Source organism: Penicillium mononematosum (assembly GCF_028829835.1).
Source record: "Penicillium mononematosum strain IBT 11891 chromosome Unknown utg000002l:1.0-8112719.0:1.0-8118358.0, whole genome shotgun sequence".
Classification (NCBI taxonomy): domain Eukaryota; kingdom Fungi; phylum Ascomycota; class Eurotiomycetes; order Eurotiales; family Aspergillaceae; genus Penicillium; species Penicillium mononematosum.
Window position 1 is genome coordinate 1,807,868 of NW_026643272.1, and position 12,069 is coordinate 1,819,936.

Below are 12,069 nucleotides of genomic sequence, written 5' to 3' on the forward strand. Positions count from 1 at the left end.
AGAATTGGGAATAGGTAGGTGTCTTTAGGTCATAACTATCATTTATGGAGATCACTAGGAGCCAAGATATCCTCCCATCTTCATAGTCGCGACTTGATGCTCTGTCCACCTTCCCAGGCCTCTCCAGCTTCAAGCGTTTGCCAAGCAGACACTGAGCCAGCCTCCACACAGATCATGTTCTTGTAAGCTTCGTCTGGGCCGAAATCGGCCATGCCCTTGGCCTTCTCGATCCAAGGGTTCCAGACCACAACATCAGTCAGAGCTTCCCGAGTGATCGAGAACAAAGGTTGGTCATCCTTCGCAGAGGCAACGACGATTGGAACGGCAGGGTCAAGTTGTTGGTAGACGCGATCGGTTTCTTGGGTGATGGCCAATGCGGGGCTCGATTCAGTGTGAGAAGTTCCTTGGAGGGTCTTATCGACGTATGTCTTGGATTCGAGACCCTTAACACGGATGTCGGAGATATCCTATTTGTCAAATTCCAATTAGCTGGGAATTGGGGGGGGAAGTAACATCGGTGCATTATCATACCGCAATGCTCAGATATGTGTGCATAAGCACCTTGAACTCAAAGTTCTGCTGGCCCTCATTGCGAACCTGCAGTGCCGTTTCCAGCGAGTTCGTGGTGAGCGTAACACTGTACACCAGACCGAACTCATATGGCCAAGCGGCGCGGAACTCATCGGTCAGCATAGAGTGCGACAGCCCGAAATCCAACTTCACTGTAAGATCGGTTTGGTCGCTATCCCTTCCGGGCGCTTCCGAAGAGGACTTGCCCAAGAACTCCCAGTTGGAGTTGCGAGCGAAGCCATGTTGTGGTAGGGATGAGGTAGCGTGGTTCTGTGGCGGGGGACCGAAGACCTGGAGAATAAGCAGGGCGGTTAGCTGTAGCTCAAGCAGAGAAATCGTAGAGTTCACATACTGGGAACACCACCGGAATGCCACCCCGGATAGGCTTGGAGCCATCTAGATGAGCCTTCTCACTGACGAACAGCTGCTCCTGGCCGCCGGTCTTCCACGAGGTCACAGTAGCGCCGTACAGGTGCACGGTCACTGACTGGCCGGTGGGCAACGAAGCTTCGACGACGTTGTCCTTGATGGAGAGGGTGGGCTGGGGAAGGGAAGCTCCCACTCCAATTGCGGAGGGCTTGTTTGATCGGTCCATTCTAGAAAATAAATTGGGTGTGTTGAAGAGAGAAGAGAGATGATGTTTCAAGTTGAAGCGCGGGGGGAAGAGGATCTTATCGGCCCCGCCTGTTTTGTTTTGACGGGCTCCAGGCCGAGACTACCAAAGGGACAAGGGTTTCTTCGATGCCACCATTACGACTTGCTCCGATCAGGAATACAAACAGGAGTCTCTTCTTTGACAATGTTTAGAAGTGGATAGAAGACAGTGAATTCAGGAGTGAATGAGGAGAGAGTGGGAGCGTGAGGAGAGTTGTTATGTTCCTTTTCCTTTGCTATTCGCTACCTTCGTACTATTATCTTCTATACGGGCCTAGCGACTCGCTGATAAACACCTGTCTGCTCATATCCTGACCATCCTGGTAACCGTCAGTTCAACTTTGACCTCAGACCCTCAGACTGCGAAGGGGCCTAACGGCCAAAGGTCAAATGCCTGATTTTTTAGGCTTGATATCTTAAATGCCTCCGACCTTATACCGCCTCATATACCGCCTCCCTTTTAAATATTCTGCTATAGGAATAAATAGTCGGCCGCTTATACGCCGTAATCTCCTTGGTGGTCTTCTTAGGTAGTCTTCTCCGATAGTCTTTTTATATGTCTGTTTACATGTCTTTTTACATGTCTTTTTATATGTCTTTTTATATGTCTTTTTAGTGGTCTTTTTAGTGGTCTTTTTAGTGGTCTTTTTAGTGGTCTTTTTTAGTAGTCTCTTCAGGTATATACCTTTCACTACTAACACTTACTGCTAGATCATGTGCCTATACACTAGAGATGTGAAGATGTGATAGAGAGCTGGAGAGCTGGAGAGCTGGAAAGCTGGGACAAATCTGGAAACTATACTCCGTACCTAGGTAATGCCTGGGTGATGGGTGATACCTACCTAGGTAGGTACCTAGGTAAAGAATCAAATCCAGAATGGGTTAGTGTGTAACCATGACCCACTCCCACGTGGACCGCCCAGCCTGTTTCCAGCTTACTCAGTGTACCCTCCCGTGACTTGCTGTTTGCGCCTCAGGCAGGGTGTAAAAGGCCTTTCCTCGAGCTTCACCCCACGAACCGACTCAAATTTTTCACCGTGTCTAGAATTGTGCCGTCAGCAGAATAGGGGGCAGTACAATACAGCGGGCGGTTAAGCGCCCGTTTCTGGCGCCAGAGGCTGTCATTTTCGGCGTCGATTTCACAGGTCCCTATATTCTAGTTGTAATAGAATTCAAGTGAGAATAAATTAGAGAATTAGACGTATCCATGGATATAATACCCATATTCCAAATTATACCACAGAATCTGAACTGGCGTACTAGACGTACTATATAGTACCTGGATATTTTGACCTCGCGGTTAACTCGGCAACATCTCCATCGACCCCACGCAAATGTGGGCGAAAAGGTGTCAAAGCTCATTTCCACCTCGATTCTCCTCTCCCAAGGCACAAGAGTCACGGACCGCCCGAGTACGGATCTCAAGTGATATCAAGTGCCAAGGTAGGTTCACGCACAACGGCAGTGTCATACACCCGGTATATACCCCAGCCGTGCTCGTGTGACAACGTCCGAGCCGGGATCTTCGTTGATGGGGGCTTCTCCGCAAACCCCGAACTATGGCCAAGACCGCCACGAGGACCGGGAAAATGTTCATCTTGCCTCTCAGGACGCTTCAAACTTGATCGGTCATCATGCAGATTTGTCAAGTACAGATAGCGACACCGATCTCGAGAGCGACGACACTGTAATCCCCCAAAGCGACTCCAGGTCGAGGAGATCGGAGTTCGCACCGCTGATGACCAATCACCGACGATTTTCCTCACTCGACGAAGATGATCGCGATCATGATCATGACGGTGTGCTGGGTCCGGCCGATGGGGATGAAGAGAAACCGGTAACTTGGAGCTCGTTACCGAAGAAGGGCCAGTTGGCAATCTTGACTTTGGCGCGACTGTCAGAGCCGTTGACGCAGACCTCTCTGCAGGCGTACATGTTCTATCAGCTCAAATCATTCGATCCATCTTTGCCAGATTCGAAGATCTCCGCGCAGGCGGGTATCCTCCAGGGTAGCTTTACAGCTGCACAATTCATCACCGCTGTCTGGTGGGGCCGTCTTGCTGATGCTGAATGGATGGGCAGGAAAAGAGTGCTGTTGATTGGATTGATGGGTACTTGTCTGTCTTGTATCGGCTTTGGCTTCTCTCGATCTTTTGCGACGGCCATGGTCTTTCGGACACTGGGCGGGATATTGAATAGCAATGTAGGAGTAATGCGGACGCTGATTGCAGAGATCATTGCTGAGAAGAAGTAAGTTGTTATGTTCGCACAATGCGCCACCTTGCCTTAGGCTGACTATTTAGATATCAATCCCGCGCGTTTTGCTCCTCCCATGTGCTTCAATATCGGCGTGATCATAGGTCCAATCTTGGGAGGCTCATTGGCCGATCCTGTGAACAGTTTTCCGCAACTTTTTGGCCCGGGATCTCTCCTTGGAGGTAAAGAAGGTGTGTGGTGGATGCAGCGTTGGCCGTATGCATTGCCGAATCTTTTGAGCGCAATCTTCATATTTGCATCATTTCTCGCAGTATTTCTTGGGCTCGATGAGGTGAGAATCTCACTGTCCGAATTCATACCGTCACTAACAACAAAACATCTAGACACATGAAATTGCACGTTATAGAAGCGACTGGGGTCGTAAACTCGGCAAACGGATCACAAGAGCTTGGACACGACGACCTCGCCACTATCGTCCGCTGACGCGCTCCAGAGACGATGGCTCCATCTACACGGACGGCAGTGTTGGTACTTGGTCTACGCCGTCGAGTCCAGCCCGCTCTCGTGTGCATCCACGGCCACATAAGAAGATCGGGTTCCGCCAGATCTGGACACGCAACATCATCCTGACTTTGGTGGCTCACTTCCTACTTGCCTTCCACACAAGCGCCTTTAACTCTATGACATTCGTATTTTTGCCCGCACCCCGTGCACCAGAGAACTCCCGGCAGGGTCTTTTCCATTTTGGCGGCGGACTAGGTCTTCCATCATCACGAGTTGGGCTTGCTACTGCGATTATTGGTTTCATCGGCCTGCCACTCCAGATCTTCCTCTACCCGCTGATACAGACAAAGCTCGGCACACTCACGTCATTCCGAACGTTCCTTCCTTTTTCGCCTATTGCATACATGCTGATGCCCTTTTTGGTGATTCTTCCGCGCATACCATGGATTGTTTGGCCTTCTTTCACGTTCGTCGTTAGCTTACAGGTCATCTCGCGGACATTCATCCTGCCGGCTGCAATTATCTTGGTGAACAACTGTGTCACGGATCCATCTATTCTAGGCACAGTCCATGGAGTGGCGCAGAGTATCTCTAGTGGAGCTCGAACCCTGGGCCCATTCCTGGGTGGCTGGGGGCTGGGCTTGGGGCTCGAGAACAATATGATTGGTGCTGTGTGGTGGGCACTGGCTGTTGAGGCTTTGCTTGGTTGGGCTATGCTGTGGAGTATTTACGAGGGCAAGGGGATCGAACGCAAGAAACACGAGGTAGAGGGGGATGAGGAGTGATGTTCTTTGACCTGTTGATATAACTATTGTCTGCACTCCTTGAACATAACAAGCATGACAACCAGACCCTCAGCATAATGCGAGTTTTAATATAAGAAACGAGGTTTCCTTTGTATCAGCTTGGTACCGACCAACCCATAAAATCACAGACAACTCGTAGTAAATAATTTGAGCCATCATACCCGCATAGATGGGGCAATGAATGCCTTCATTGCCTGAGTGACATCTCCATCATGAGCCTTGAGCAACTCCGTGGCCTTGGTCTTACTTAAATCAAGGTGGTCAACCTAGATCCATATTAACAAGTCCGCACACAGACGAGTACCGAAGCCATATCGGGACACGGCAAACATACCAGCAGTGTAACATCAGCTGGAGCAACCTTAACTGTCTTCTTTTTCAGCGTCTCGTCAGTCTTCGGTCCCTCAGCTGTCTTCTTGTTGCCCGAGTCTTGTCCAGCAGCTATCTCAAGCCGACTCATAGCCCTCCCTAGAGCCTCTTGGTTTACAGTAAGCGGTGCTCCGGCTGAGGCACCCTCTGTTGCGATTTCATTTGTGTTGAGGGAGGATAGAGCGGCGGCGGCTTTTCGGTCTTCGGCGTTTGAGGGAATTGGGTTCTCGACGGTGTCTTGGCCAGCGCTTGCAGAGGGAATTGTATCAGACATATTTTCTTTGTTAAAGGGGCCCTGGGAGTTGGATCTAATCTTGACTTGAGCTGTGTTTTGGCAACAACCCGGGTGGACGAACCCGGGTGGACGACGTCACTGATAAGCTCCGGGGTTCAGATAAGTGCTGACATAATTGTTTGTTTCCCCCGGCCACCTGGGCAAGTGCCGAAGTGGGCAACCTCAATTCGGTAGGTATCCGACCTCAGGTCCTGGGCAAGATTATTCCACTCCTTCCATTTAAATGTTTTAATTTTCATGCTTGACTTGACTTCTTATGTTGCTAGATGGTTTGGACCTTATTCACAGCTAGGACCCTTGTCGAGTTGACTCCACAGCTTATATCTCCACTTCTAAGCTCCACTTCTCGACTATTGGAAGGTTCAGGCCGAGTATGGCTCCAGTCCTTGGAGACTATACTTCGACCAGAATGCCTAGATGATGATGACGCTGACTCGGCTCCCAGTGCTAAGGTATCCGAAGTGTCACTCCAAAGAGTCATATCAACCTCCTTAATATTTATTACATCTCACTCTTTATAAATATGTATCTATTTCATCTCTAATCCCTGGTTGGTCCTCTTGTGTGGTTTGCACCTTTCCGGCACTTTTCCACCGTCTAGCTATAAAACTAAGAGCGGGGGAAGATATCTACAAAAATATACTGAAACACCTGAGAAGGCCGCATAGACGGCCGCCTATCTTGTCAGGAATGATCACAATAGGCTGGAAGGATATCTAGTCCAGATATAGAGGGAAAGGGACCTTGCAGTAAGCATACATAACCATCTCTGATTGCCAGTCAACATGGGTAAGTGCGTGTAATAACGAATATCTGACCTCCATCATCCTACGAACCAAGCAAGCTCGTATGCATGGATTTTAGCTGATAGAACGCTACATATGCATATACTCCCTTGACTTGTGTTGCTATTGTACGTTTTCCCTTGGCATATATCGAGCTCTTACTGATTCGCGTGAATAGATAAAGGGACAATTGAATTGAACAATGGCCTTTGTGCTCTTTGTTCACTTTCACTTTAGATATCGATTACTCTGGCTACAGATGTTGATGGCTTTGACTTCAGATCTTATTAGGATGATCAAGTCTTTGTCCTCGATGTTTGCCTGGTGCCCGGGTCAAACAACCATACGCACAAACGCATTCATGACTTCCATTATCAACTCTAGGCATACTCGATCAAGTCGATTTCGATTGCAAACACTTAAATAACAATGTTTGCTAACCAGCACCGTGTCGAGTTATCTTATCCTATCATATCCCATCCATCTGGTGCATTTCTCGATTGATGGTCAGCCTCTCGCTTTCTCTTTATATCTCTCACCACTAGATCATTGATCTAACAATAACCTCCAACACACCAATCCTACCATAACCACTACCATTACAATACTCCCAGAACCACTACTCTTACAATGTCTATAACCGATATCCCCTCTTCGGACGCCGTGTCGACCTGGGAACAGGTGTACCATGACGCATGGCGTCACTTTCACGGCTGCATTGAAGAAATTCTGAGCAGGCTCACCTGGGATAACCCATCCCCTGAGGATCGTCAAGTGACGATTGAAAAGCTGGGCCGTCTGTCCATAGAAATTGACAACATTCGAAACCTGGGACAGATCATGTTCGAACACGTCCCAGGTTGTGAAACCGTCCGAGAGAGGCCTCTTGCATATTTTGTTACCGACTTCATCCGGGAGTGCAATGCAATGAACTACAAGATCAATATGCTCACCTGGAGACTTTTGAACCGTCAGAACAGCGAGAGGCTAGTACACAGTCGCCTTTTTAGGCTTCTAGAGTCTGTTCGAGACCGCGTCCCAGCATGATAGAATTGGTAGCTGGGTTTGTCGGGTTTCCTTTAGTATCTATTGTCGCTGTTTTGAACATGCTAACCGCGAAGCTTGTGAACAGCTCCAAGAAGAAGTCAGCGGTCTGCACGCCATATCACGATTTTGAATTCACGGACATACGATACCTGATTATTGGGCTTGGAAACTGACCTGGTTCTTTCTACCCTTGGACTGCATCACTTCTTTTACTGACCTTGACCATGCTAACATCTGAGTTTATTCACAGGACCTAACAAACGAGTGAGCGTGCGTTTCTCGCTCTTTCAGAATCCCCTCGGCAATTGGAACTGGGTCAAGACAGCGAGAGCCATGGTGGGTGCTTTGAGGTCCGGGTGAAATGAGAAGTCAGCGGCCAATTTCCTGCCGAGGTTGTTTCCAATGTTGTACTGAGTATTAACCGACAAGAAATACAACCAGCTCACCCCATGCAACACTTAGAGAGTATCTAGGCTGCTGTTTATCCCAACTGTAGATGTAATGGAATTAAGTATTTTCGTATGTAGGTACATGATGAAAAAAGTTATTATGCACACAGATCTATCTAATGCACGTGAATTTAATGTTTCTTATAAACTTTCCAGATAAACATATCGTTCGGCAATGCTCTACAGGGCAAGAGCCAGGGCCAAAACACCAGCAGCACCGGCAACACCCATGGTAATGCCCCCAGTAGGAGCAGCGGCGCCACCAGTAGACTGCGAAGAAGATGGAGAAGATGATGCAGAGCTAGAGCTCGAGTCAGAGCTAAACTCAGAACCGGACTCAGAGCTAGTCTGAGAGCTGGAGCTCGAAGAGGTAGTGGAAGCCAAAATGGTCTTGGCAGGGGTCTGGCTAGCAGCGGAGGTCTCGCTGGCAAAGGAGGTCTGGCTGGCAGCGGCGGTGGAGCCAGTCTTGAAGGTGCTGCCATCAGCAGTCTCGGTCTGAGTAGCGGTTGCCGAGGCGCCAATGAACGCCTCGTTGGCGGTGGCCCAGGCCTTGACACTGCTAGGCAACGAGTTGTACCAAGCTGGGTAGGTGCCAGCCATAGCTTCGCTGACGATCGAATCGCGAGAGGCCGGGTCCAAAAGGTCGTTGTACCATGTGGCCGGGATGGCTGTTGCCAGAACAGTCAAGATAGAGCTAGGCATTGCCTCGTAAATGTCGTCATAAATATCCTCGTAATAGTCATCGTAAAGGTCACTGCTATCGACAAACTCCGGGCTTGAGGATGTGGAAGTAGAATCTGCAGGGGCGGCCAGAGCCGTGGCGGCGAAGAAAAGAGTGGCGAGGGCCTTGTACTGCATGGCGAAAATAATATAGTATAGCGAGGATAAGGATTGAATAGAAGTGAGAAAAACAAGGCCGGCAGCGAGCTTAAATACCCAGGTGAAGAAACAACCTTGGCAGGGCATCCGCTCATGGGGCTCAACCTTGGATGGGTCTCGACCCACGTTTTTACCTCCGTTAGGGCCACGTTAGTACTAAATAGGCAGCTCTGGAGACCCCAAGCAGATTACGCTAACTAAAAATGGCCGCGCTTAGGTAAGTTCCGAGACATCGCCAATCACAGTCGACAGGTCCCGAATAATCAGCCCGATTAGGCCCAATTTCCTCGACGCTAGCGGTTCTTGATACGAACGTTGCCTGCGTCGCTCCCCATTATTACGCGATGGCTTGGATTAATTTCTCATGTCCATAGGCATTTCCTCTGTACGGAGCAGATTGCGATCCATCTTGCCCCTTTCATTATCTCCGTGGTCCGTCCTTTATTTTTTCCAAATATAGTCACTGAAGGGCCGACTTTCCATGCCAAGTCTGGGGTAGTTAGTGAGAAATCTACGTTCAATTCTGCATTTCTACACAGTAGGAACCAAATATAAAAAGGTTTGTTGCCTCCCAGCTTTATCGGTCTAGTAGATACTCCATATGAAGGCCTTGGTATTATATTTGTCAATACCCAAGGTCCTACGGAGGACGTCTGCCCATGTTATAGCCAACAACTTAGCGTAGGGTGCTTTTATATTTTCACACTGGTAATCTCTCCACGGTACTCCGTAGTGGTGGTTAGGTAGGGTTAAATAGTCAACTATCTGTCGGCTACCTATAAGGCTCTGTTCATCTTTGCCAGCCCTACCCACCTGGACAGTATAATTACTGAGTCAGCTCCGAGACCTCGGAAACTTGGCTGACGTTTACCAAAGCGGCGAACTTCATCACTCGATGCATCATACAGGCCAAGTTTGAGAACAGCCAGCCATTCATCCACATCATCAAAGAGGATCCACAGCCTTTCGAAACCATTCATATTCCAAATGAAGAACAGTGCCCATAACACAGGCCATGACACCTTCCACGTCCATGATTATATCATACATGCTAGGGGTACTAGTTAGTTGATGGCTTAAATTGTAGAGGTCACAGGAGGTTGCTATACCGTGAGATTTCAATGGAACCCTGTCAATGGAACCCTGTGGTCTTTGCTCAATGGGATTCCATTGATTTCAGTCAAATAAGCTGTCAATTTTGAAATGGACTGCATTGAACATCACATCCTGACCTACATCTACGATATAGTCTCACCGAGGAACCAATACTACATATGGTGCCTGGGGAATCAGGCATCAAAGTGAGTCATCGGAGTCCCGGGAATAAGCGTATCACGTACACACACCGGACTGTCAGCTTTCTTTTGTTACATGTCCTTAATATATTTTCGCTCATCAGTCCTTTGTTCCCATTTATTCGAATTCCACTATTCCATTGCCTACACTGACCAATTTCTCATTGCGTTTGCTTGATACTGCTGGCCAAACGAAAGAGATTTAACTCATATAATCCCCCACTTTTCGGGATCAATTGCCCTCACAATGGCTGAATGGAGCCCTAGTTGTAAGAGCAGAAATCTAAAATTTCTTTCACGTTCGATCTAGTATCGCTAACTATATCCAGCCTGGATACAAAAACCCATCAAACAAGATGTCATCTATGAGGATCTTGAAGGGTTGAAAGAATCACTGCAGAAACTACAGAAGCTTCCTCCGCTTGTGACCACACAAGAAGTATGTCTTTTCTCTAGATTGGATTTTAGCTCATATTGACCTGGCCTACAGATCGTCAATCTCAAGAAGAACCTCCGGAATGTCGCTTTGGGCAAAGCATTCGTTCTACAGGGTGGTATGTTGCACAGAACAATATCTCCGAAACATCAGGACTAATCATTTTGTCTAGGTGACTGTGCGGAGCTTTTCGACTACTGCACCCAAGAAATGATTGAAGCCAAGGTCAAGCTCTTGCTGCAAATGAGTTTGGTTCTCATCTGGGGTATGTCAGACCCCCCACAAAAAAGCAAAGAAAGATGACCACTAATCCACCAATAGGTGCCAATAAGCCCGTCATCCGTATTGCTCGGATTGCAGGGCAGTTCGCAAAGTAGGTTCCTCATTCATTAATTCAAAACCAGAAAACTAACAACAAAACTAGGCCACGCTCAAGTCCAACAGAGGTCGTCAATGGAGTGGAAATGCCCTCTTTCCGCGGTGACAACATCAACGGCTTCGCAGCAGACCCTGTATCCCGCCAGCCAGACCCATCACGTCTAGTCTCGGCCTACTTCCACTCCGCGGCAACTCTGAATTATCTCCGTGCCTCCCTATCCTCAGGCCTGGCAGACCTGCACTCCCCACTAGACTGGGGCCTGGGCCATGTAATCACGCCCTCGATCAAAGAGCAATACGCCAAGACCGTAGGCGCCGTAAAGGATGCCCTGCGCTTCATGCACACAGTAGGAATCGATAAAGACCGCGGCTTCGAGACAGCCGACATCTTCACCAGCCACGAAGGCCTCTCCCTGGAATACGAGCAGAGCCTAACCCGACTCCTTCGCCACCCAGTGCACCAAGGAACAAGCACCACATCTCCCGAGACAGGCTACTACGCAACATCTGGCCACTTCATCTGGATCGGCGACCGAACACGCCAACTCGGCGGTGCGCATGTCGAGTTCTTCCGCGGCATTGCTAACCCCGTTGGAATCAAGATCGGGCCTAGCATGGCGCCGGACGAGCTGGTGCAGCTGCTGGATGTTGTCAATCCGGATCGCGAGATCGGGAAAGTCACTCTGATTTCCCGATACGGCGCTGCTAAGATCGCAAATTTCCTTCCTGGCCATATCGCCGCTGTGCAGGCCTCTGGTCATATTCCCGTCTGGCAGTGTGACCCTATGCATGGCAATACTCAGAGCACACCGTCTGGCGTGAAGACCCGTCACTTCACGGATATCTTGTCTGAGCTGAAGCAGGCGTTGGAAATTCATCGCGCTGCAGGATCATTCCTTGGTGGTATGCATCTTGAACTTACTGGCGAGGCTGTCACTGAGTGTGTGGGTGGTGCTGCTGGGCTGACGGAGGATGGGCTTGGGGAGCGATACACGACGTTCTGTGATCCGCGCTTGAATGAGAAGCAGGCTTTGGAGCTGGCTTTCTTGGTTGCTGGATTCTATCGTGACGAGTCGCAGGAGTGATATCATCGTTTTGGTAAACTGGACACGAGATATATGAATGTTGAAGCCGGACAGCGAGAAAGATTTCGGGTATTATCGAATCTCTGAATGAAAAGTAATATTTGGCAGCTTTACCACGGACATGAGTATGGATTTAAGTCATCCGGGATTCAATTGATTTGACTGAGATTCAAAAAGAAGTAATGACGATTGACCTTCCACAAGAACAGTCCAACCTATCCAGCTCGCCATCATGGTGTAAAATTCAAGAAACGCCCAAACAAAGAGTCCCCATATTTACACTGACTGGGTATGAATGTA

The 12,069-nt window shown here is 48.8% G+C and overlaps 6 protein-coding genes across 6 annotated transcripts; 3 read left to right on the plus strand and 3 right to left on the minus strand.

The window, feature by feature from the left end:
- Window positions 1-80: 80 nt before the first annotated feature.
- On the minus strand, window positions 81-1,165 carry N7519_002435 (D-hexose-6-phosphate mutarotase; the record flags this gene model as incomplete). Its single annotated transcript, XM_057289213.1, has 3 exons — window positions 81-467; window positions 532-861; window positions 923-1,165. 3 exons carry the CDS (start codon window positions 1,163-1,165, stop codon window positions 81-83), a joined length of 960 nt encoding a protein of 319 aa, XP_057150415.1.
- A 1,590-nt stretch (window positions 1,166-2,755) lies between these two features.
- Window positions 2,756-4,730, plus strand: N7519_002436 (putative MFS multidrug transporter; the record flags this gene model as incomplete). The annotated part of the gene is made up of 3 exons (XM_057289214.1): window positions 2,756-3,474; window positions 3,625-3,772; window positions 3,825-4,730. 3 exons carry the CDS (start codon window positions 2,756-2,758, stop codon window positions 4,728-4,730), a joined length of 1,773 nt encoding a protein of 590 aa, XP_057150416.1.
- A 176-nt stretch (window positions 4,731-4,906) lies between these two features.
- N7519_002437 (huntingtin-interacting protein K) lies at window positions 4,907-5,394 on the minus strand (the record flags this gene model as incomplete). The annotated part of the gene is made up of 2 exons (XM_057289215.1): window positions 4,907-5,017; window positions 5,086-5,394. 2 exons carry the CDS (start codon window positions 5,392-5,394, stop codon window positions 4,907-4,909), a joined length of 420 nt encoding a protein of 139 aa, XP_057150417.1.
- A 1,436-nt stretch (window positions 5,395-6,830) lies between these two features.
- On the plus strand, window positions 6,831-7,247 carry N7519_002438 (uncharacterized protein; the record flags this gene model as incomplete). The annotated part of the gene is made up of 1 exon (XM_057289216.1): window positions 6,831-7,247. The coding sequence occupies one exon, from the start codon at window positions 6,831-6,833 to the stop codon at window positions 7,245-7,247; it is 417 nt and encodes a 138-aa protein (XP_057150418.1).
- A 629-nt stretch (window positions 7,248-7,876) lies between these two features.
- N7519_002439 (uncharacterized protein) lies at window positions 7,877-8,554 on the minus strand (the record flags this gene model as incomplete). The annotated part of the gene is made up of 1 exon (XM_057289217.1): window positions 7,877-8,554. The coding sequence occupies one exon, from the start codon at window positions 8,552-8,554 to the stop codon at window positions 7,877-7,879; it is 678 nt and encodes a 225-aa protein (XP_057150419.1).
- Window positions 8,555-10,117: 1,563 nt separating this feature from the next.
- Window positions 10,118-11,769, plus strand: N7519_002440 (3-deoxy-7-phosphoheptulonate synthase class II; the record flags this gene model as incomplete). The annotated part of the gene is made up of 6 exons (XM_057289218.1): window positions 10,118-10,139; window positions 10,200-10,309; window positions 10,361-10,424; window positions 10,479-10,571; window positions 10,628-10,679; window positions 10,731-11,769. The coding sequence occupies 6 exons, from the start codon at window positions 10,118-10,120 to the stop codon at window positions 11,767-11,769; spliced, it is 1,380 nt and encodes a 459-aa protein (XP_057150420.1).
- Between the last annotated feature and the right edge of the window lie 300 nt (window positions 11,770-12,069).